Here is a 27,034-nt window from a genome sequence, read left to right as displayed (position 1 = left end):
TATATAGATGAATGTTTAAAATGGATCAAACATTTGGAGTATGTCACTACAAAAATAAGAAAAGTCGTATATAAGTTTTATGAATTACGCAATATTGTGGCTTTTAAGCTACTAAAAACAATTTGCTTTTCTCTTGTAGAGTCTCTTATCAATTATGGGATCATTGTTTGAGGTAGTGCCTGCAAGCATGTCTTAAATAGTTTAAATAGAAACGTATCATCCATTTTTCACTAAGAGACCAAACGAAAACAAAACAAAGGTAAAAACACAAAGTCACGGTCTCATCAAATCCATATAATTTTTTAAAGCTACACGTGTTTCGCTCCTATCGGAGCATCATCAGGCCTAAAAAATACATTAAGATATTTTTCACAAAACAAAAAGAACGCTTATAAAACTCATTACCTAGACCTACACAGATCACATTACAACTAACAACAAAAGAAAAGCTAGGTTAAGTTAACAATTCCCACCATAGATAAAAATATATGCTTAAAAAAATAAAAAAGTAAAAATGTAAAATGTCACCAGTGGGGAACGATCCAGCAACCTTTAGATTCACAGGCGCGCGTCTAACCCATAGGCCACCAAGTAACATGATCAAAAATGGAAAACAACCCAACTATACTAATAAGTGTGAATATAAGTAAACAATCTTCACAATAAAAACTAAAAATATCTAAAATCGAAAAAGAAAGAAGAAGAAAAGACTCTTTAAGAGAGGTTGTTATAAATGAGGTGAGGTTCAAACGTGAAAATATCGTTCACACACACAAGGATAGGGCTCTTCTTAGCTTTAGTTATTTCCATTTTCTCTAACAAGTCTAGTTTTTTGCCTTTTGAGCACTCATGCAAAATATCCGCTCCCTGAGTTAAAGAAAAACCATGTGAGGAGGCCAATAAATGATTTGCAAACCATTTATTGGTTTGCGATTACATACATTTATACTTTTTTAAGCATATATTTTTATCTATGGTGGGAATTGTTAACTTAACCTAGCTTTTCTTTTGTTGTTAGTTGTAATGTGATCTGTGTAGGTCTAGGTAATGAGTTTTATAAGCGTTCTTTTTGTTTTGTGAAAAATATCTTAATGTATTTTTTAGGCCTAATGAAGCTCCGATAGGAGCGAAACACGTGTAGCTTTAAAAAATTATATGGATTTGATGAGACCGTGACTTTGTGTTTTTACCTTTGTTTTGTTAAATAGTTTAGATGTTGCTCAAAAATATATAACAAAAATAATTAGGTTTAAAACAAAAAGATATCCAAGTCAAATATTATTCCAAGAAAGTAACCTTTTAAATGTGAAACAACTATACATTAAAGCTGTAATAAGATTTATCCTTAATAATGATTATTATAAAAATGTAATAATGTAAAAATGCTGTACAAGGCATGCCTCAAATCAAAATCTCGTTTGACATCTGTAAAGCATGTTGTTGCAAAAAGACATGTTAGCTTTATACGATATACAATGCCTTACCCAGTGACCTGAGAAGTAAATGACCAAAGTGAATTACTGGATTGCCGATACAAGCATCCCTTTGGACTTTTAATTCTTATTTTTTTCTGTAATGAATTAATATTACATCTTAGTGTTTGAGTTATGGTACGCATATATTTTAAGATTTGAATGGGAATGTATTATTATTAAGAAAATTTTGTTCTTTATTTGGTTTTTTTTCTTCTTAATCATGATGAAATAGTTTAATCGCAAACAAACACAATATGGATCCTTGACCCATATTGTTGGCAAAATATGTTTAGTATTAGATAAAAATTAAGTTGTAAGTACCTTGTAATATTATTGCTGTGAATGGGTACCTGTACCTAAATAAATACATAAATAAATAAAATAAAATAAAATAAATAAAAACAAATATTATTGATGAAATATAGCTAGTAAAAGACAACAACTAAATATAATACAGTGGAATGCTAGATCTGCTTACTCTAATCATAACCATTTAAAAAACCTTATTAATGACACCAAGTGTGCAGACGCTATACTATTATGTGAAACTTTATACTTTTTACTAGCCATATAATTGACTTTGTAAATTTAACAAATAATAAACTAGAATTGTGCGGAGTTAACATAATGTTTAACAAAAAAGAAATATCTTTTGTGTCTATTTATAGATCTCCCAATGTTCAGGTATCTATTTCCAACTACGAAAGAATATTCTCACATTTAAAAGAGCATTGTATTATAGGTGGGGATTTCAATGCTCATCATAGAGCATGGGGTTCTGATAGCTCTAATAATTTTGGTACTACACTAATTAACTCCTTGGACAATTTTCATAATTTAGTTATTAGGAATCAAAGGCAACCGACCAGAGTTGGTGGCCCTAATAAATCTAATTCTGCTATTGATGTTATTATTATTTCATCCAATCTGATTCAAAATTCAGATTGGAAGGTACTTCAGGACTCATATGTTTCAGACCATCTCCTAATTGTCTTGAATTTAAATAACTTTAAAGTTAACAATGCTAATATTTCTATGCAGCATTTGGGTTGGAAACTTACACAAGATAACTGGAATAACGATAGATACGAAATTGATCACAAAATGTCTTGTATAACAAATAAACCTGAATACGCTTATGAAATTATTGAACTTATTTCTAATATAATAACAGAAGTTGCTAATAAACTTTCGCCAACAGCGATTTCGTTACAGCCCGTAAACGTGTTTCGCCGCGGTATGCTTCGAACAGTGCTCAGGATCAATTCGCTGAAACAGCTGACGACTTTTCGGGTTAGGAGAGAAAATTCACTATCGTCCAGTAAACAAATAGAATAGATCAGAACACTAAGTTGACATGTATGTTGGATGAAATTGCATGATTACTGATGCAAGACATCAGGTATGAGTTGGATCAATTCAAATCTCAGGGGGTAAGTAAGGCTAACATGACTGCTGAGCAGACTCCTGCAGAGATTTACGAGGTAATGCACGATAGAGCTTCCAGTTCCAGGAATGTTCTTTTTTATGATGTCCCGAGATTAATGCCAAAGAATCCAAAGTTCGTTTAGATCACGATAAGAAGTATCTAACTGAAAAAGAGTGGTTTTCCTAATAGTGAGTTGGCGTCCTTCACGTTTAAGAAATAAAAAATCACTTGATAATTGTCAAATTAAAATAAAAGCTAATCTAACACCTATTCAACGTAAGCAAATAAAAAAAGCTTATGAAGAACTTACTTTGCGCTCACGTACAGGACAGAACTTATACATACAATATTTTAATTGCATTCCTAAGGTGGTCCAACAAAAGAAGAATAATGTTATTAAGCCAACTACAAAAAACTAAATGTATACTTTCATAATGCGGGTGGTTTGCAAACTAAAATAGATGAGCTGCGAAATGCTGTCAACAGTTGCATATATGATGTAATTTTGGTGGAGTCGTGGCTTAATGAAGATTTTCTGGACTCGGAGTAGAGCTGACTTCAATATTTTCGGTCAGGATCGAAGTTACATAGATACGGGAAGGTGGCACTTTGCTGTTCGTAAATGTTTTATAGCCAGGTTATTACAGACCAGTGATTCAACCCTGGAACACATCTTTGTGCTTGTATCATGCAGTGACAAGAATATAATTTTTGGTGCTGTCTACATCCCTCCTGCTTCTCCTTTATCAATTTATGAGGAATTTGCCTCTACATCCATGGATATTGCGAGTGTTCATACTAGTTGTGATATTCTATTGTGTGGTGATTTTAATCTGCCACATGCGGTATGGAGGAACTCTGTGAACGGACAGCGTGTTGAAACGGCTGAGTCTATATCTTCTGCAAATGTGCTATGTAGTTGTTGTAACTATCTTAATCTTAAGCAGGGGAATGGCTTGCCAAATTTGTCTGGTACAGTTCTTGATATGTTTATTCAAGCTTGTCAAATGTCAAGTCATATATGCCACTGAAAATTTATCACCGGCATCAAACCACCATCCGGCTTATGAAATAAGTATTCCTATTAATTGTGATTTAAATCCTAAGTATGATGTTTATTATTATGATTTTGTGAACTGTGATTTTGTTGCCATTAATAATTTCCTTGCTAGCATGAATTGGGATACTGCTTTCAATCAGAAAGATATTAATAAATGCATTGATATTTTTACAATGCTCTCTATCTTGCTATTGAGATGTTTGTTCCACTTAAACATTTTAAATCATCTAATTTTCCCACTTGGTTTAGTAGAAAATTATAGAATCTTGTTATTCAAAAAAAGATTGCTCACACAAAATTCAAAAATAGTAAGGATCCCATAGATTATGTTAATTTTTCAAATTTTAGGAATAAATGTAAAAATCTTCGTGATTAATGTTTTTAGGTCATATATTGAAAGATTAAATACTAAAATTTCTCATGATCCTTCTTTACTTTGGAAACACATTGAAACCAAAAGATAGCGTAGGTATGATTCATACCCCAATAGCATGCATATGGAAGCCGAGGTTACTGGTAATGGTCAAGATATTGTAGTATAACTTATTTGCTAGGTATTTTGAAACTACATTCAGGTAAACTATCAGCAAGGCTCTTGACTATAAGTTTGATTACAGTCTGGATTCGCCTCTTTTTTTCTTTGTTGGATATATTTGATGAAATTTTACGCCTTCCTATCAAAAATTCTTGTGGTTCTGATGGTATCCCATCTGTTTTTCTTAAAAACTGTGTGTGTACTCTGAGTAAGCCTTTGCATCACCTTTTTAATCTTTGGTTGACATCAGGCAAATTTTCTGATTATTATTTGAAGGTAAGCTTTTTAACACCAATTCATAAAAATGGCGATAGAACTGATATTTGTAACTATAGGTGTGTAGTCAATCTGTAGTTCCTAAGCTGTTTGACAGGTTGTTTTCTGTGTGATTTGCATGGCACAGTAGGCGATTGCTTAGTGATCATCAGCATGGTTTTTCTCAGGGTAGATCTACGGTGACTAACCTGTTGACTTACCTGTATGATTCGATTGGTGCTTTAAGAGGGTTGTACAGATCGATAGTGTGTATACAGACATCTCAAAGGCCTTTGATAGGGTTGGTAATGAACATCTGAATAGGAAGTTTGGGGCTATGGCCCTTGGTAAGACTTTGGTCGTCACAGTTTTTTTGACTGGTCGCACACAGTTGGTTAGGATAAATAATTATATTTCTAATGGTATTGAAGTATCTTCACGCGTGCTTAAGGTTCGCATATTGAACCGGTCTTTTTTAACTTGTTCATAAGATATTTGAGTGATGTAATTGTTCATTCAAAGCATAAAAGCAAGATGATTTTAAGCTGTATATAGCCATTGAGTGTAGCAGAATGGTGTAATAGCAGTAGTTGAGGCGGTTATGCTCCACAATAATTTTAGCGCTCTACTGCACGGAGCAGAGATCCTCCTAATTTCTTGAGGGATTTAATTGTATTTCCAATCACTGGTTTGCCCAAGGGTTCGCCTTACTTTGGGAAATAAATCAAGCACCTTTTGGTTTAACGCAACTTTATTAAACCCGATTAATTCATAAAATGGTCCAAAATATAGTCTACAAAATTATACCTTGTATAAATCACTACTAAAAACTTAACTAAAAATTTAAAATCTTAGTTGAAACATACCGAGGAAGTACCGCCGCGCGCTATAAATAGCACATAAAAGATACGGATCGGCTATTGCGCGCCAAAACCGGGAGAAATGTTCAAGACGGAGACCGACCGTGCGAAGGGCGACCGCGACCTACTTTTTACTTGTTCGATCGACGACTTCATACTGCATACTCATTGATTGATTTGGGGTGGACGACGGACGGCGACGCGCGAGTTATATGCCTAAGAAGAGCTGACTCTCCAGTGTAAATCTACCCACTTGCAGGGTTGGCTACATCAGTACTTTTTGCCTTATATAAGCCTTTGATTTTAAGTCGCTTTATCTCATTGTTTCTGTTGCTGCACGTTATACTGTCAATTGTATTTTAAGAAATAAAATTGTTTTTTAAAAAGTCTACGTGTCGTTCAACGTTCGTATTTAGCGCAGTCGGTAGGATTGTGCCCTAGTCGTCAGAAAGTCGGTCTACAAAATTTTCGTACCGTACGGAAATCGTGCCGAAAAACAAAGACTTCTAGGAGTGTTTCCAACACTAATAGTGCAATCCAGAAGAACCAGCGACACCCGACACCTCTGTAGGCAGATTCAAGAGATCACGGGAAGAAGAAGTCACGCAGTAAGTGCCTTTTCCTTTCACCTCTATAAACCCTCTGTTTAAGGAATTTATAGGAATATTTAAGAATTTTCGCGAATTAAACGCATATAGATTTTATTACCAGTACATTGAATGCATTTTTAGTTGGTAGTTTCTGCGAATTGATCGTATTTAATTTTAATCTCAAGCGCATGGATCGCATTTAGTTTTAGAACATTTTATCATTCTTATGAACGATATAGAAGAACTAAGTACTTCGCTCAGTGATTTATCTTTAATAGAAAAACTTATAGAAATGACTCCACCAATATTAAGCCTTACGATGGTGATTGCAATAAGCTTAATAAATTTATTAGTAGGTGCGAAAGCTTTATTGATAGTTATAGGAACCTCAACGACGAGGAATTGAATAAACATATATTCGAATGCATCCAGGAAAAATTAATTAATAAAGCTGAAAGTTTAGTCGGTAACCGCGCCGAAATAACTGATTGGTTTACTTTACGTGATGCTTTAATACAATGCTTTTCAGACTGTAGAGATCTGGATTGTCTAACTCAAGAGTTAGTTAGAACCAGACCTTACAAAAATGAACATTTATTAAGTTTTGGTAATAGGCTTCAACTTTTAAGAAGCGATATTGCTCAAAAAATAGGTAATGATTCTAGCTATAGTACTAATGAAAAACTATGCCACATTAAACATTACGAAAAAACTGCCCTAAACACTTTTATTGCAGGCTGTACAGGCGTTCAAAAAAATAATATGCATCTAAAAAGACCCACCAGTCTTGAAGACGCAATGGCCTATATTAAAGGGTTCGAAAATTTCGAAAGGCTTTGTGGCAGTTTCGAAACAAATAATAACTTTAGAAATAGTAATTCCCCAAGCAACCATCAGTCATATAATAGACAAAATTACAATAACTCCTTTAATTCACAATCCAATCAACAACAGTACTATCAAACACCACAATTCCCTAATCAACATAACTCTTTCACACCACAAATGCAAACTTCCCAATTTCCAACTGGCCCTGTTAACATGCCACCCCCAAGGCAGTTACCACCCCAAAAATATTTCACAAATAGTCAAGTTTTTGGAAAACCAAAGAATGTCTTCAAACCCGGTCAAATAAATCCGCGGGATTTACCAAAACCAGAACCAATGTCCACTACTTCTAGAAATCCTTCTATGAGAAGTTCAGACCACCCCCACAGTATGGAAATCGCTACTATTTCCAAACAAATCCAAATGTAAAACCGAACTTCACATTCCAGGAATTAAATCACCAGGAATATCCTGATAAATCCTCTCGAGAATATTCCGATAATTATGAAGGCGCATATTGCACCAATTATGCAGATAATTGGGAAACAGATTATCCTCAAGACGAAATTGATTTGATGAAATTGATCAAAATGTCGAATCAAAAAAACAAGAGAAAAATTCAAATGAAATCTATAATACTAACTCTCTAAATTTTCAAGACCTATACATAACAGACCAAATAACATAGTAGAAATAAATATTTCTTCTTATAACTCGCTACCCTATATTGTAGTTAGTTTCCCCAAAACAAAATTGTTGATCGACACTGGTAGTAGTAGATCAATACTAAAACCGTATATTGCAGAAAAATATTTCCCGAATTGTATATACAATTCCAAAAACATAATAAAGACAGCTGTAGGTAGCAAAAATACTCAGTATCAAGCTACAATTCCTTTACTGTCAGAATATGGAATCAACCATAAAATAAATTTTATCCTTTTTGATTTCCATGATTATTTTGAAGGAGTAATCGGGCTCACAGATTTACTGAAAACAAACCTAAACATTGACTTTAATAACCAAATACTTTGTAATAGCGAAACAACAATAACATTTAAGTTTCGACGACCCGAGGACGTTAACATAATCTTATCTTTGAACCCTCACGAACGCACATTAAAAAGTCTACCTGTTTCTGTATACGAAGGCGAAATATTAGTACCTTCGATGTACTTTGATCAGCTCTTTATCCCACAGACACTTAGCTGTGCAAAAAATGGTCATGCAACCCTTGAAATATTAAACAATACTGATAAGATTATTAATGCAACTTTAAACAGACCAATTAATGTCGAACCTTTTGAATCAGACACTTTTGAATTTTCCTCATATGATTGTATTAAGCAAATTTCAAAAAATAAATATTTTCAAAATTCACCATGCAATAACGATATAAAAAATCTTATTCGTTCAAAGCATATGAACTCTGAAGAATCGCTTGCTATAATTAATTTATGCACCGAATTCAAAGATATATTCTATAAACCAGGATACGAACTTTCCTTTACATCCAAAGTAAAGCATGAAATAAAAACTAGCGACGAGGTCCCTGTACACACTAAATCATACAGATACCCCTATGTCCACAAGGCTGAAATAAAATCCCGAATAAATGATATGCTCGAGAAAGGAATAATTCGACCTTCTACTAGTCCATGGAGTTCCCCTATATGGATTGTGCCTAAGAAATTAGACGCATCCAAACAACAAAAATGGCGTGTTGTCATTGACTACCGTAAAATCAATGAAAAGACAATAGACGACCGTTATCCAATCCCTAATATGACTGACATACTTGACAAACTAGGACGTTCACAATACTTTTCCACCCTTGATTTAGCCAGTGGGTTTCATCAGATTGAAATGGCACAGAATTCAATCCAAAAAACCGCTTTTTCTGTAGATAACGGGCACTACGAATATCTTAGGATGCCCTTCGGCCTTAAAAATGCCCCTAGTACTTTCCAACGTGTAATGGACGAAGTTCTAAAAGATCTTCAAAATAAAGTATGCATGGTATACATGGACGACATCATCATTTTCAGTACAAGCCTCCAAGAGCATGTTCAAAACCTCAAACTTGTGTTTTCTAAATTAAGAGAAGTCAAATTAAAAATCCAAATCGATAAATGTGAGTTCCTCAGAAAAGAAGTTGAATTCCTAGGTCATTTTGTGACACCTCAAGGAATTAAACTAACCCCTATCAAAAACCCCATTCTTCCTATTTCATTAGGACCATCTAAGATAAGTTACACTAAACACACCTTTCTCCATTTTATTGACACACACTTGCTAAAACAACAACTAAATAATATACAAGTATATTTTAACAAATTAAAGGCTCAAACCTCTAAAGGAAAATCGACTCATCCTTTAAATTTTATTGGCCTAACCCATGGCTTAATACTCAGAACCGTGTATTTAATTAATATTACTCAAAGTAAATTGTTAAATCTTGAACCCACAGACAGGACTAAAAGAGGTCTGCTCAACATAGTAGGGAAAATAAACAAATGGCTATTTGGCACCCTTGATGCCGACGATGAAAAATACTATACTGACGTAATAATAACTTTGCAAAAAGATAAAGACAATTTAGTCAAGACGGTAAACTCGCAAATGTCATTGTCAAAGAAACTTATTGATAACTATAATTCCCAATATCTAGTCTTATAAATAACCAAATTAAGTTAGAAAAAGGGATCAACATGCTACAAATGTATATAGAAAATGAAATAAATAATACGTATCTTTATATTTCTTTCGAAGGTGTAATTTCTCAAATCAACTTGATTGCCAAAACTTAATAAACTTTTTGGATAATCTAGAAAACGCCATCACCTTCGCAAAACTTAATGCTGTACACAATTCTGTAATTTCGGTAAACGAAATCAGAGAAATGATGGAATGCTTGGAAACTATTTACGATCCTAGAGCTTTGCCAAATTTTAAGAACATTCTTTCTTACTATCAATTCCTTGGAACACAAGTAAGTTTTTCAAGTAACAAAATAATTTTCGCAATTCATGTCCCTATATTAAAACTTAAACAAGCCACTTTCCACCACCTACTTCCTATCATACAAAACAATTCCATCATTATTCCAAAATACCCCTACCTGGCACAAGAAGAAGTCGACATCCAATTCAAAGACAGCTTATGCCCGGAAATCAAGAAAACATTCTACTGCCTAGAGAACTTTTACCCTCAGGATAGTTGCACTATTGAGTTGTTGGAAAAACGTCCACCAACAAGTTGCACACCCCTGCAAACCCATTTTGTTCAACCCCTAGCTGAACAAGTTACCCAAGGACAATTTCTAATCATCCCAACCATAAACACACCAAGTCCTTACTAAATGTACGACCGACCAATATATAACTCTGGAAGAACCAACCCTTATCCAAGTTCCTGCAAACTGCGGAATAAAGCTTGATGGAAAAACATATTCCAATGATATCAAGCTAGTAAAAGGGAAACCTTTGGTACTACCAGAAATCTAGGACTACAAACCTCAAGTATCCAGACCTTACAAGTTGCCCAATATAAGTCAAGTCAACATACAAGACTTATATGAACTCAGGAGCCTAGCGAACCAGCTACATCCCATTGACGACGTTTTACCGATCCAGACTTCAACAATAATCAACAGTACCCTGATTATTGTTATTATTATAATCCTAACTTTACTAGTGGTTGCCCAGAAGAAGCTGCTTCCAAGATGCCAGAAGCCAAAACCTGGACCTGCCACTTCCAACCCTGAAGAGCCAGAAGAGCGTTTGCTCTTATGTAGTAGTTAGAGTGTGTTTACACTCCATTATGTTTGCCTCTTAAGGAGGGAGGAGTTATATGCCTAAGAAGAGCTGACTCTCCAGTGTAAATCTACCCACTTGCGGGGTTGGCTACATCAGTACTTTTTGCCTTATATAAACCTTAGATTTTAAGTCGCTTAATCTCATTATTTCTGTTGCTGCACGTTATACTGTCAATTTGTATTTTAAGAAATAAAATTGTTTTTTAAAGTCTCCGTGTCGTTCAATTTTTTTTTCGTTCGTATTTCGCGTTATTAATATGTCACAGTTACATTATTTAAGTCCAAAGTTAGATGGCGTCACTATAATTGTTTTTAAGCCTTTTTCTATTATTTGTTAAATAATATGCTTTAAATGTTTTTAATGCATGTAGCAACTTATTGCGGTGCGTTACATATTGTATGTGAACTTGTCTTAATATGTGTCACTCTTATGTCAACCATACTGTCAACGGATGAGTAATAATAAAGTCGCTTGTAAACGCTGGACCTGTGAGTTTTATTTCCCGATATAACCTCAGTTTTTACAGGTAAGGCAAGGCGCGCACTGAGGTGGCGAGTAAGTGACGTGGTTGTGGCGCGATGACCAAGTGGCAGGTGGAATCGCTTAAGCCTATATAAGCAAATGAAGACGCGCGTATTAAAATGGAGTAGCGGCGGCGTGGCATTTTGCAGGTGGCGTGATGTCAGTCTGGTGCCACAATCTCGAACAATTTTTGACTGGCAAGCTGGTGACATCGATGCGACGTGGATTTTTGTATACCTTTTTCTGAAGTGAATCATGCGAGACGACCAAGAATTTAATATTAATTTTGTAGCTCTTGTAGAGGCATATCCCTGTCTGTACGACAATACCCGGGAGGATTATCATATGAACCATGTGCAAGAGCGGGCTTGGGCGAAAATTGCAAAAGACATTGGGGAAGGTGGTAAGTAATAAAAAATGTGGTTCCTTGAAAAATATATTTTTTATTAAAGGCATTATTTAGTTATCTTTTTATTCTCCAGTGTTCTCATGCCTATTGTTTATTAGTGTTAATATTTTTGTCTTCTTGCTTTCATACACAAAATCGTTTTTGACCTTTAAGTGACCCGTCCACTATGAAAAAAAAATCACCCGTGTAGCAATTGCTGGATTGGTAGCTCTTTTTTGATTTGAGAGTCTCGGTTAAGGCCGTTCCTCATTTTCTAGTTCTATGTCATCATCATTTCCTTTCTTATTCCTTCATCATTCCTTTTAATAAAATTATGCAGTAAGCATATTGCTTTAACAATATTGTTCACTGTATTTATATTAAGACCAATCGTTGTGTGTAAAATTCTGAACTTATATGACATCATTCCAAACGAACACTCATCTGATCTGCGACCTCTTGATAACCTACCATTGAATACTCTTCTTCTATTTGTTAAGCCTCTTTTAGGGTAGGGCTTCATTATACTACACATCAATGGGAAAGCTTCGTCTGCAGCAAAATAAAATGGAAAATGTGTGTCTTGTCCTGGTAATGGAGATGGGTCTGGTAAGTCTAAAGTGCGGTTGATTAATTTCTTTCCAAGATTACTCTCTTTTAATGCCCTCCCGTCACTGTTTCGGCCATACTCACCCACATCAATGGTCAAGAAACATCCATCTGCATCTGATACAACCATCAAAACAATGGAAAAATACCCTTTGTAATTAATAAATTCGGAACCTGACTTTGGTGGACGTTTGATCCTGATGTGTTTACCGTCTAGACTTCCCACACAATTTGGTAAGTTCCATAACAGTAACTTCGAGCCGATTGTACCCATGTTTCTCTGGTAGGATTAGGCAAGTAAGCTGGTTGTAAGACTTCCCAAATTACTACTGAAGTTCTTGCAATTATTTCCCTAATAGTAGTATGACCTCTCAAAAAGTAACATGATAGTGCCTTGATATTGCAGCCGGTTGCGAAATACCTGGAAAGAAAAACAATAATTAAGTACTTTATTTTATCTAACAAAGTGCAGAAATAGTAGTTTTCCTCACAGCACGGAATTTCGCTTTTAAAAATATAAAAAATTACATATTAATTGGCCTTATTTCACGTTTTTTTTCAATAGTGTTCAATAGCGTAAAAAAGTGAAAATATGAATAACTATAATAATAATATTAATAATAATAATGATAACAAGCAATAAAGTGAACTTTACACACATCATGCGCAGTACGCTTAATTTGTATATCTTAATGATGTGTTTCTATTGCAGCTACCATCGCAGACTGCAAGAAAAGGTGGAAGACATACGTGCCATCTGGATCTGGAGCATCGGTAAAACGCCCATACTATCTCTCGGAGTACATATGTTTTGTTTTACCGATCACAAAGTCACGCCCACCCAAAGGAAATGTTGACGCACCAAAGAATAATGAAACGGCCGATATACTTCATGAAGAATCAATTACGGAGGACCTAGAGACCGAAGAGCTTGAAACTGAACAATTCTCCAAAAGAAAAAGTCAAAAAATTGGACATTACAAAAACAACCAAGGGAGAAATGACGATAGTGATGACGAACAGTCGATTACTGGAGAAGTTAATGAGGATGTATCAAATGTTACTGTATCTCAGCTAGACAGTTTGGAAAAAAACGATTCTCGAGATAAAACTATTTCGAATCAAATATCTTTGGCAGATGTTAACAAATCTGCCTATGAATTTTTTGAAAAAAAGAAGCGAGCACCGTATAGACCACCTGCTTTCACTAATGATGATGCCGATGTGCAGTTTTTGTTGAGTTTATTGCCCGATTTAAAAAAAATTACGGACAAGCAGAAAAGAAAATATAAAGTGGGAGTCCTAAATCTTGCCGATGAAATCCTGGATCAGCCTGTAGTGTCTCATATTTCTGCACGTCTCTTCTCCCCAACGTCTAGTTATTCATCGCTGGCTGCAGACAGCATGCCTTCTACCCGTTCCTCTTCAGCATGTACTAGCTCTATTCGACCTCGATGTGAGACAGCTGATTCGCGGACATATGAAGATATTTCGTTTTCGACAGTACATCAGCCACCCATACAAGCACAAGATACATTTGTACCAAATATCCAGTATAATAACTCATTATTACCAGATCATGAGTTTGCTTTTTAAGAATAACGTTGTACAATAAATTTGCATTTCGATAATAAATATATCTTTAATTATATTCTTTATTATACTTACCGCACTGTTATTAGAAGACTTTCTTCGGGAGAAACACACTTCCTAAAGTTTGTATCCTTTTTTTGAAGCATAGGCCGTATTTTAGTCAGTAACTTGCAAAATGTCCTTTTCTCCATTCGATAGAAAAGTTTACATTTTTGGTCGTCCAAGTTCAAATCCTTTTTATAAACATTAAAGATTCCAAACTTTTTATTTTTTTGCCACAGGGGATGAACCCAATGCTGTTTTTTCTTCGTCTCTTGATGTCGAGCATTTAGATTAGCAAGTTGCACAAATAAAAGGGCATCTTCTTCTTCCGAGGACGACATGGCGAACCGGTGACATTAACTTGTTTGCCACTTCAGTGCGCTTTATATCACTTTCATACCACTTCGCCGCTATTCCGCTCGCCACGCCAAATTTCACCAGGCGAAGCTGCGTGGCCGAGAAAATTATCGCGATTGGTCTTTTGCCGTTGAACAAATCCTTGTGTTAGAAGAATTAGAAAAGTGCTTATCGGAGGTTGTCACCGATAGTGATGCGAAAGCAAAGGCGAAGATAATTTTAACTATAGATTCATCGTTATACGTTCATGTACGGGATGCTACAACTAGTGTTGAATTGTGGTCAGTTTTAAAGAAGTTGTATGATGATTCCGGGTACAGTAGAAAGATAAGTCTTTTACGCAATTTCATTTCTATACGGTTGGAAAATTGCGATACAATGCAATCTTATGTTAACCAGGTTATAGAAACAGGCAGGACAGAAATTGCGTGCTACAGGATTTAAAATAGACGATGAATGGATTGGGTCATTATTATTAGCTGGACTCACAGAAAAGTTTAGTCCTATGATTATGGCGATACAGCATTCTGGGATAAATATTTGAGCTGATTCCATTAAACAAAAGTTGGAAATAGAATGTCATGTTACCAGTGCTTTAGGCAGTGCTTTTGCTAGTAAATGTTCGAGTTCCAGTTATTCAAAGTCTAGTTCGCAGTATAAAAAGCCTGATAAGAAGGACAAAAGTGAAGTAAGGTGTCTCAAGTGTTCTCAACTTAGACATTTTAGAAACAAGTGTCCTCAAAATATATCTGAGAAATCAGGTAATGATCAGAAAAAAATGAATGCTTTTAGTGTTGTTTTTCTGAGTAGTCGTTTTAATAAGCCTGATTGGTATGTGGAAAGTGGTGCGAGTATCCACTTAACAGCCAATAAAGATTGGATTAAATGGGTATGAACCTGAGATCCAAGAGATTATGATAGCTGATCGAACAGTTGTAGAGGCCAAAAGTTGTGGTAATGTTCTAATTAATACAGTGGTTGGAAATAAAACTGTGCCTGTGACAGTCCAAGATGTTTTACAAAGTGACCGCCTAAAGTTCCGCATAAATTAGATAAAAATTAGAGACATGATTTTTTGAGAAAACGCTCGGACCCTTCGATTTTTATTTAAGTTGTGTATTATTTCACATAAATGTTTGTATACAGGATGGAACAAAAAAAAAGATATGACGTCATCGGTCATTTTTTTAATGGAATTTAATGGAATTCCAAGCAAGTTTTGTATAACACACCTTATCTCAAAACTCAACTGTTTGAGAAATATTTACATTTAACCAACAAGAAAGCAAGTAAGTACGTCTATTTACAAATTAAGATAAAATGGAGGATAAAATGTTATAAACTGTGAAAACTCTTATTAATGTATCAAGTGTTCAAACTGATTCCCATTTACTTCTTGGCAGAAAACAAGACGGTTTACAAACTCATGTAAAACACTATCAATTATTTCGGGTGATATACGTCTAATTTCATATCTAATTCTATTTTTCAAATCTTCTACGTTGTTTGGCTTCTCAATATAAACTTTACTTTTCAGGTACCCCCATAGAAAATAGTCGTAGGGATTTAGGTCTGGTGACCTGGCCAGCCACTCTATTGGCCCTCTTCGTCCCATCCATCTTCCTGGGAACACTGTCCGGTCTTGTTCGTCTGGGTATAGGGCAGCCAAAGCTGGGATAAGATCTTCTTGAAAAAAATTCAAATGGCGTTGTCCTGTTAAGTTTTCGAAAAAGTATGGCGCTATTACTTTATTTTCCACGATGCCAGCCCAAACATTAATAGATTTACTGTGTATGAGCCTCAGTTGCCCAGTGTGGATTTGATACTGACCAGTACCGACAATTTTGCCGATTTACACCATTTAAACAAAAAGTTGCATTTAAACAAAACTCGTAACACAAACTGACGGTTATTATTTAAGATGCGTCTTACTGACGTTCCGCCTATATTATTATCAACTGAAATTTGTGAAGTTGCATTGTTCGGATTTTCTTCGACGCAGAGCAGAACGTTTAATTTTGTTTCTTCAGAAATTCTTGGATGACCTGATCGTGGCAAATCCCTAACATGACCTGAAGTTATGGATTTCTGCTCTATTCTACTAACTGTTGACTGAGAAATAGGATGGTTTGGGTATTTGGAATTAAACAGTTCATTTACTTCTTTTTGCGTACGCACTCGATCCCCGTACCCTGGCATTATCAAAATTCCAATTCGTTGGGTTTCTGTTAAATTAGCCATAATTTATTCTGATAAAAACTATTAATTTTTGAACTGACAGTGACATTCGAAAATGGAGTTTCTTTACAAGTGCAACCATGGAAATAGAAACAATTGGCAGTGCTTATAACATTATTTTTATCCTCCATTTTACCTTAATTTGTAAATAGACGTACTTATTTGTTTTATTGTTATTTAAATGTAAATATTTCGGAAACAGTTGAGTTTCGAGATAAGATGTATTATAAGAAACTTGCTTGGAATTTCGCCTATATTTCATAAATGCAATAAAAATTTTTTTTGTTCCACCCTGTATAGAAAAATGTATGTGAAATAATGCGCAACTTAAAATAAAAATTGACGGGTCCGAGCGTTTTCTCAAAAAATCATATCTCTAATTTTTATCGAATTTATGCAGAACTTTAGGCGGTTACTGTATGTGCCAAAATTGACTACAAATTTGTTGTCGGTAAGTCAATTAATTAAGAATGGCTATACTGTGGAATTTGACAAAAATGTTTGCCTGATTTACGACTCGGTTGGTGACTTGGTTGGTACAGAGTTGGTTGGTACAGGTGGGATTTAGTTCGAGGAGTCTATCGGTTGAATGTCAAAAATTCAAGTAGTATGCTGTTTACTGGTTTGACCATCGAAAGTGGAGAGATTTGGCATAGGCGATTTGGCCACATCAATAGCAGTTATCTTAACTAGGTGAAGTCTCAAGAAATGGTGAAAGGGCTGGATTACAGTGGTTTGGTTAAAACTGAAAAGGCAAATTGTGAAATTTGTTGCGAGGCTAAGCAGTCATTCAAGGAGGACGGTACAAGAGCCAAGTGTGTTCTGGAAGTAGTACACACAGATCTCTGTGGCCCAATGGAAACGGTTTCTCTAGGTGGGTCAAGATATTTCTTGCTTTTTATTGACGATTATAGTAGAATCGCTTTTGTGTACTTTCTTAAATCGAGAACTACACAGAGAAAAAGCTTAAAATAATCAGGAGTGATCAGGGTGGAGAATTCACTGAACGTGACATAGAAAGGTTTTTTTGCACAGAATGGTATAGTACACCAGAAGACTAACAGTTACACACCAGAGCAGAATGGAATGTGTGAGAGGTTGAATAGGACTGTGATTGAGAAAGCAAAGTGCTTGTTATTTGATGCACAGATGGACAAGAAGTTTTGGGCAGAAGCATTTCATACAGCTGTCTACTTAGTATTTACGACATAGAAGTATGGCTTCAGGACTTAGCAAAACTCCATTTGAATTATGGTATAGCAGGAAGCCTGACGTCAGGAATCTAAGAATATTTGGTAGCTATGTTATAATAATAGAGAAGCCATCTGATGTTAATGAGACAACAATTACAATGAACGAGCCCGAAATTATTAGAGACTCAGTTTCAGTGGGAGACTCTGAGGAGTACCAAACTATGTAGGAGGCGAGTGGCAGTTTAACTGATGGTGAAAATAAATCTGATGAGAATAAATCTGACTGTAATTGCATTTTATGTTGACGATTTTTTCATTTTTGGTAATTCTAAGAAAGAAAAAGAATTTTTAAAATGTGAGTTAGCTTCTAATTTTAAGATTAAAGATCTAGGAGAGCTAAAACAATGTTTAGTAATGAGAGTTACCATAAATAGGGATAAAAATTAGATTTTTATAGATCAAGAGAGGTATACTGAACAGTTGTTAAAGAGATTCAATATGAGTACCTGTAAAGAGATGTCAACACCTATTGAACCAAATGTTAATTTAGTTAAGGATAATGTTTCTGTTGAAAGGTTGCAATATCAGCAGCTCATGGGTAGCTTGATGTACTTATGTATTTTGACTAGGCCTGATAATGAGAGTCATTGGAAACAGGCTAAACGTTTGTTAAAATATTTGCAAGGTACGAAATCTTATGGATTAAAATATTATAATGGTAATCAAGATTTGTTAGGTTTTGTTGATGCTGATTGGGGTAATAGTTTAGTTGACAGAAAGTCATATACTGGATTTTGTTTTAAACTTTCTGGTTCTATTGTGTCATGGGAAAGTAGAAAGCAAAAGATAGTTGCGATAGAGGCTGAATATATGGCTGAATATATCTCCGAAGCATCTAAGAAAGCCATATATTTAAGGAATTTAGTCCAGGAGCTTATGTTAGAATCGAAAGGGGTAATTCTCTATAATGATAATCAGAGTGCACATAGGCTGGCTGTAAATCCAAGTTTATATAAAAGATCGAAACATATTGATGTTAGGCATCATTTTATTCGAGAGCTGATTGCTGATAACTTGATAGTGCTGAAATATTTACAGACAGCTGATACGCCCGCTGACCTATTGACTAAAGGTTTAAATTCTCAAAAGCATTATAGATTTTTAGATAAGTTGGGAATTGTTAAGTGCTAGGTTAGTGTTTACTGACGTTTGAAAAACATTTACACAAGTGGGAGTGTTGAATATTATGCTTTAAATGTTTTTAATGCATGTAGCAACTTATTGCGGTGCGTTAAATATTGTATGTGATCTTGCCTGAAACTGGAGAGGCACAAACTGGCATTGGAGAGGAACTATATTTTTTAAAGTAGGCTTGTAAACATCTGGGGGCGAAAGACGTATCCGGCTCGAAGGACCAACTTATTGAGGCGGTTACGTTCCACAATAAATTTAGCGCTCTACTGCACGGTGCAGAGACCCTCCTAATTTCTTGAGGGATTTAATTGTATTTCCGTTCACTAGTTTGCCCAAGGGTTCGCCTTACTTTGGGAAATCAAGAACCTTTTGGTTTAACACAACTTTATTAAACCCGATTAATTCATAAAATTGTGCAAAATATAGTCTACAAAACTATACCTTGTACAAATAAAAACTTACAAACAAATAAATACTACTAAACAAATAAATACTACTAAAAACTTAAGCCGCGAGCTATAAATAGCACATAAAAGATACCGAGATCGATTATTGCGCGCCAAAACTGGGAGCAAAGTTCAAGACGCCAGGGCGGCTATTCTGTAATTTTGGAGGAAGTGACACTTCCTCCTGAGAGAAGGGATCTCACATCACGTTCCTCTCCCTAGGTATAAAAATTAGTATTCTGTAATAGCAGTGACCGTGTGGTGAACGATCATCACGATCATGTAATTCTTACAGCGTTGCCAGATTCTCGACCAATAGAATACGCGCGCTCATACATTCGACGCGCCGCTGACCTGACAAGGATTTTGACATTTGACGTACCGGATGCCGGGTATTTATTATTTATTTTATTTTTTTGTACAACGGATTAAAAGACATTAATAATTATCTATGTTAGTGTTACCACTTTAATAAATTAGAAATTAGATAGAAGTAGTATGTGGTATTAAAATGGCAGAGTGTAATCGATCGACCCCCATGACCAATGGACAAAAAAAAATTCTAACTGAGTGGATGAAAAAACACCCCCAGCTACAAAGTGGACTATTTTTAAATAGTTTTACAAAGAAAGACGCCCAAAACTTGTGGGAAAACATCACTGTAACGCTAAATGCATTCCCTGGGGCATCCTGTAAAACTTGGAAGCAATGGCGAAAAGTAGGTGAAACATTAGGGTAAATAAAAACAGTTTTGAGTATACCTTTCATTTTTAGTCTTAGCAAGATTTAAAGAAAAACATAAAGGCAAAAAATCCATAAATAATCCATAAATAAAAGCAAAATCCATATTATGGTTATTATTATACACAATAATAATAATCGGAGGGATTTTTTTATAATCAGAACTAACAAACCAAACAAAACAACGCTATTTTTTTTTTGGATTTTCATCACCTGTCTTGGAACTTAGGTTAGGATATCCTTCTCCCTCACAATTTAGCAGTAGAAGTGTGATCACGCATTTTTCGCACGATGTGAGCGCTCCCCTGTTTACAGAATAAACTTTTATTAGTAATTTTCGAGTGAGCTCCACCCACTTCTCGTGTGAATGTTGTTTCACGCGTTTACAGAATAGCCGTCCAGACGGAGACCGACGCGACGGTGCGAAGGGCGACCGCGACCTACTTTTTACTTGTTCGATCGACGACTTCATACTGCATACTCATTGATTGATTTGGGGTGGACGGCGACGCGCGTTATTAATACGCCACAGTTACATTATTTAAGTCCAAAGTTAGATGACACAATAATTGTTTTTAAGTTTATAATTGTCTTTTTCTATTATTGTCCTTATATCTAAACTTGTGCTGGTCACAACAGTAGTATGGAACTGAATGTAAAGAAATGTGTATGTATTTCGTTTGGTCATTCTAATAAAAATATTAATTATCAATACGCCATCAACAAAAACGAACTCAGGTCAGTTGATACAGATAAAGATTTAGGTGTTCTTTTCGATACCAAGCTAACTTTTTTGCCGCACATTTTGGATATTATTAACAGGAGTATGCGTAGTCTTGTTTTTATCACTAGAAATAGTGTACATGTTTCACCTTACTGTTTCAAATTACTTTATTACTCTTTGGTACGTTCCTTGGTTGAGTATGCGTCTGTAATTTGGTCCCCTTATTATGATTCTCATATTGAACGCCTTGAGGTTGGACAGAGAAGATTTTTAAGATCATAAGATTTTTAAGACATTTTCCAGCGGCTTAAGGTCATTCAAATCAAAAATTAATAATCTTATAGTACGTTCCTTGGATAGTGTTAAGTTTTTAGCTTTGTTGATTATTGTTTTTTCAGGTTTTATCTTGATATATTTTCTTTTGTAATTCTAGTATTATATTTATATTGTTATATTATCTAGTATTATCTATTATTGTTTTTGTAAACTGGTTCTGCCGTATATTGAAATAAATAAATAAAACCTTTCAAATAAACTTAAACATATTTATAACTTTTACCGTAAAGATAATAATTATGAAAACTACATAGCATATGAAAAAATATCGGTCAAGTGCAAACTATACTTTAAAAAAAAATCTAAAGAGAACTGGATTAACTTTTGTAGTGCTCAAACCTCTCTAACGAAAATTTGGAATAGGGTAAACTGCATCCGGAAATAATGATATTGCTAATACATTTTTAAATAAAGTAGCACCTATTTCGGTTTATCAATATATTCCAAGAAAACAATCGGATAAAAACCCCTATTTAAGCCAACCAATTTTATTTTTACAATTTAACTTTCAACTCATTATTTCTTGATATTCAAAGTGCTTATGAAAATGTTAATCTTTATGTCCTGTTAGAAAAGCTTATTGGTTTAAGTGTTCCTGCAAGATTTGCTCATAATATTATTAGATTATTTACAAACAGAAATATTACCATAAAAACTGGTTATAATACTACAGATTATAGGACAACATCTGCAGCCCTACATCAGGATTCGGTTTTGAGCCTCTTACTTTTTAATCTTTACACGGCTGATTTTCACAAGCTGCAACTAAGATCTAAAATATTTCAATTTGCAGACGATTTTTGTATTTATTGTACAGCATATATGCAATAGATATGCCAACTTGTAAAAATGATCATAACCATGTTATGTATAATTGTAATACATATTTTTCAAGCAATGGTTTTAGTCTTTCTAGCAAAAAATCAGCCGTAGTAATCACGACACAATCTGCAAAGAAATAATCAAATAATTTTAAGTAATACTACCCTCCTTGGATAAAAGAACTAATATACCTTGGTATATATTTAGCCCAAAAATTGACATGAAATACCCGTATAAATTATATGTTACAAAAAGCTAAAAAGAGCTTGAATATTTTAAAATCAGTCTCCTCCCGAAAATGGGGCTCTGATGTTAAAACAGCTTTAATGTTCTATCGAGCATTTACTAAATCGTTGCTGGATAACGGCTCAATGTTTATGGTTTTGCTACTAAAACGAGCCTACTAAGGCTACTACTACTAAAGGTTGATCGTATACATTATACAGCTTTGAGATTAGTCACAGGCGCTTTACGATCCACGCCGATTGAAGCATTACTAGCAGAGACTAATGAGCAATATCGAGCAATAATGTGCAATATCGCAATAACCCACTAATAGATACAATTAATAAAGTTGGTATGTCGAATTTAACTATCGGTTTGGTTGAATAAAAATAGTCTTCCATTGGCTGAAGCTTATACTGAAACAAAATACCTCCATCAATTGATTAATGACATTGATTAAACACAAATATACTGTGGATGTACCAATTACCTTTTGGAGTTCATTTTTTTGAGTCCACAATAATAATTATTAGTAGATTTAGTACTGTCATAAAGCCAATCAAACTATTCTTAAAGATATTTTAAATAAATTTCAAACTTACTTAGAAATATACACAGATGGATCAAAAACTGGTGATGGTACAGGTTGTGCCTTTATTATTCTGAAAATTAATATTAAAAGAAAGTACAAGTGTGAGAACTATCTTCTATTTTTAGTGCAGAGGCGTTAGAAATATTTGAAGTCCTGGAATTTATTAGTGATGCTAATATAATTTCAAACTTTTTAATACTTTCTGATTCATAATCAGTTTTGCAATCAAAAACAAAGTAGTTACAAAGTAGTAATTTTGATAAACATAATATTAAGGTAGCATTCATTTGGTTAAAGGGACATAAAGGATTGCTAGGAAATTATTTGGCAGATGAAGAGTCCAAGGAAGCAATTAAGACAGATCGGATTCTTTCCAAAGTACACTTTAGTGATCTAATTCCAACTATCCAAAAGGTTGGAGGGCTTCAGAAACTTAGAAAAGAAAATATGTTGAATATTTAGCAAATACCTCAAATACCTACACTATGATAAAAACGTCCCTTAGCAGTTATAGTATGGTTTCCAAATGTAACTTTCCAAGATATTTGACACCTTTCTTCAGATTTCTAGAGGGTCATGGAAATTTTATCAAATATTTACATAAATTAGGAATGAATGATCCCCTATGTTTTGTCTTTTAAAAAAATATCCTGCATTGGCTCCAGAAAGAGAAGAGACAAGAAGAAGTGTGTGACTGTTTAAGATCCCCAGTTTTAATCTTTCTTGCACTATTCCTTTTTTATACTCTTTTTTGGAAATTAGATACAATGAGAATAAAATGTCACACTACCCAATAGTATAACTGTTTAAATACTATATTAGCAACCTGTTCTGTTATAAATGAGTTCCTATATTGAAACAAGTGGCTAAATGTGCCAAGCACAAGACCAAAAAAAAATTGGTCAAGTGCTAAATAAAACTATTTGTTTCTTACCAGCGTTTCGGTTGTTATAAATCTTTCAATAAAAGATTTCTTACAAAGAAAAAACATTTATCAGTAAATTATCAGCATGCCTCTTATAGTGTTATAGACTCCACTAAGGATGAAGGTCAAGCCACCAAAGCTTCACAGGGATTTGGAAGGTCTATTTCATGGGGTCACAAGAATCAAAGACCAAAGTAATAATAATCAAAGTACTGGATCCAACGACGTCTGACAATGAAAATGTAAATTGTAAACATCGTCCGGCTGGTCCCTTATCATAACTCAAGTGAACCTATCTTTGACACTAAAGGTATTGATTAATCGAATTGATCAAACTTAAGAGGGAAGCAGTGTTAATACAACCTACATAAAAATGTAAATACTTTAATTATTCTCATGGTTTCTTTACTACTTTTCTCTTATTGTGCCTTGAATAAAACAATATAGTAAATTTACTCTTTTTGCTGATGATACATATGATGAACAATCGCATATGTGGCTGATTCTCTTGAAACTGCAGAGCTGAGGATATGTATTTTGAAGGAGGAGTTCAGAATATGAACTTGTAATAAAAGGCATCTTAACATAGATAGAACATATATGTTATCTTCATACTGATGCCAGCTGACATCAAAGAATTTTATTCTCATCTTTAGGGCAATATTAGTCATATTGATATTATTGCTGAGCTAAGAGGATTGGGTGAGTCATGTTACAGAGAAATTGCTACACTGTTGAATCACGCTAGGGTTGGGGAATTGGGGATGTCAAATGGTGCAGCAAAATGCCTTGCTGGCTCAACTTAAGAATTGTATGTCTAATGTAAATATTTGTTATTGAAAGAAATACATTAATTTCCCAGTTATTACACCTAGGTGGAATCGGCGCCACTGGCTTATGGCGGCTTAAACCATAAAACCTATTAACTTATAAACCCCACACCCTAAACTAGAACTTTACAGAACTAGTCGTGAGTAAATAAAAGACAGCTTTAAAATTAACAATTATATTTTTTTTGTATTTGACTCTCCAATCAAGCCCAATAATTATATATTAACAATAATTATTACTATCAGTTTATTTTAAAAGATTTTTGTAGAGACATAAAATCTATTCAAGATTTAAGATTTAAACCCTAACCGCCTAATAGTATGTGAGTAGTATATGCCAATTTAACAATATAACAACAGTGACCTTTAAAAAAAATAAATACAATTAAGATTTTATTATGTTATATGTCTACCAAAATACTTAAATATGTCATATGGCAATTGACATTAACGGTGTTGAATTAAAATAGTATAGGGCTCCCTTGTATGTATATCATGATAATGAACCAATTAATGTAACCAACATGATGTTCGAATTTCACAAATATTTCAAATTTTTGCAGTTTACTAATTCAAATTTGACAGTTCGCTTATCACTTCGTTGCGTTATCAGTGACTCGAGATATTACAAGTTTTTATTGGTCGGTCTTTACGAATTGATGGATTTCAAGGACAAGGTACGTACTTTTTCAAGTACGTACTTTATTTTTATATATAACTGACAATTTTAAAGTTATTTGTATAAGTAGAATTTGGCAACAACATTATGTAACTATTATACCGTGCTTTCATTTCAAAAAAAAAAAAAAAATCGTCAATTTAGATATACAGGGGGACGTTTAATTATGCATTTACTGCAGTTCTGTCAATCACCTCCTCACCTCCAGCTAACCTCACTTTAATATGTCAAATGGGAAGCCCCATCGTGTGATACATCATAGATAGTAAGAAGCGTAAAATTCTCTATTCAACGGTACCAAAAAAAATTAAGTCGGTAAATGTGTAAGCAAATAGTTAGCGAAAATGTTTAGAAATAATGAATATTTTATTTACGCCAAACTTTGGTATGTCAAATGGCTATCCCATGGTGTGATACAAGTGGTTATAAAAAAAATAAAATTGATTGACCAAGAAGCAATTAAAGTGTAAATCGGTAGGGTAGAAAAACAAATGTAATTAGTTTAACAAATTTATTTTATTAAATGTTCAAAATGCGCGCCGTTATTAGCAAGACAATAAAGAAGCCTATTTTCAAACTCCTTACGAACATTGGCAAGGGTCTGCCCGCTAATTTCTCTGCATTCTTAAAATATTCTATTTTTTAAATTCTCAATTCTCTCAGGTGGGGTTTTATAAACTTTGCTTTTTAAATAGCCCCAAAGAAAAAAGTCTAGTGGGGTTAGGTCCGGAGACCGCGCAGGCCATTCGATTGCACCACGTCTGCCAATCCACTTTTCGAAATCGAAAATTTTCATCAAGCCACTCTGGAACTACCAAAGTGTAGTGCACAGGAGCTCCATCCTGCTGATAATGTATATAATTTTCATTCAATAATATAGCACCATGTTGATCTACTTGATTTTCCATAGATTGGATGATGGAAGGGTATATTGCATTTTTTAAAAGGTTTAAATAAATTTCGCCAGTCAAATTTTCTTCCAAAAAAAATGGCCCGATTATTTCATTCCCATAAATTCTTGCCCAAACATAAATTTTTTGGGGATATTGGGTATGGCCTTCCCGAAAAACATGCGGATTTTCATTATCCCAGTATCTACAGTTATGTCTGTTCACCAGGCCATTTAAAAAAAAGGTCGATTCGTCACTGAAGCAAATGTTTCTAAAAATTATTTCTATTCTTTCGGCTAGCGTATACACCATTTTATTAACTCACTGTTTTAACTAAAATTGAAAAATTGCACGCGTCAAACTGACAGTTTTAACAATAATAAATCGCCTGCTTTTTAAACGCCTTAAAAATGTAAGGTATTGCAGTGTTTTTTTGTACCTATTAGGTAGGTTTCGCAAAAAATATAAGTGAAATAAATACACATACAAAGTTATAAGACTGCAAAGATTTTTGCAAAAAATTTGAAGACACTCTTTTTTCTCGCAAACACATTCTTTACTTAAAAAAATAAATAATTTGCTTGAACTAAATGTACTGTTTGTTACCACACATTTTAACTTCTAAATTGCTTGTATTTTTTTTTGATGATCTATTATAAAAAATGTAAGAATTTTAAAACGATGTAGGTACCACACTAAAAGTATTTATTTAAAATACCAAAGTTTGGCGTAAATAAAATATTCATTATTTCTAGACATTTTCGCTAACTATTTGCTTACACATTTACCGATTTCGTTTTTTTTGGTACCGTTGAATAGAGAATTTTACGCTGCTTAC

At 34.2% G+C, this 27,034-nt stretch overlaps 2 protein-coding genes across 3 annotated transcripts in view; one reads left to right on the top strand and one right to left on the bottom strand.

Annotated features, from left to right (window-relative positions):
* The window catches only part of LOC126744771 (uncharacterized protein CG1161), a 119,129-nt gene that overhangs the window by 76,901 nt on the left and 15,194 nt on the right, over positions 1-27,034 (bottom strand). The gene's annotated exons all lie outside the window — the stretch shown is intronic.
* Positions 11,352-14,018, top strand: LOC126744762 (uncharacterized). Its single transcript, XM_050452318.1, has 2 exons — positions 11,352-11,775; positions 13,082-14,018. Exons 1-2 carry the CDS (start codon positions 11,628-11,630, stop codon positions 13,963-13,965), a joined length of 1,032 nt encoding a protein of 343 aa, XP_050308275.1. The 5' UTR covers positions 11,352-11,627; the 3' UTR covers positions 13,966-14,018.

The sequence above is a fragment of the Anthonomus grandis genome, chromosome 1 (genome assembly GCF_022605725.1).
Source record: "Anthonomus grandis grandis chromosome 1, icAntGran1.3, whole genome shotgun sequence".
NCBI classification, from domain to species: Eukaryota; Metazoa; Arthropoda; class Insecta; order Coleoptera; family Curculionidae; genus Anthonomus; species Anthonomus grandis.
The sequence above is the reverse complement of the archived record's forward strand: the minus strand, read 5'-3'. Positions and strand labels throughout refer to the sequence as shown.

Coding starts and splice junctions, on each gene's coding strand:
- LOC126744762 (XM_050452318.1), top strand. CDS start 11,628: ATGCGAGACGACCAAGAATTTAATATTAATTTTGTAGCTCTTGTAGAG. Junction 11,776..13,081: donor AAAAGACATTGGGGAAGGTG/GTAAGTAATAAA, acceptor TTTCTATTGCAG/CTACCATCGCAGACTGCAAG.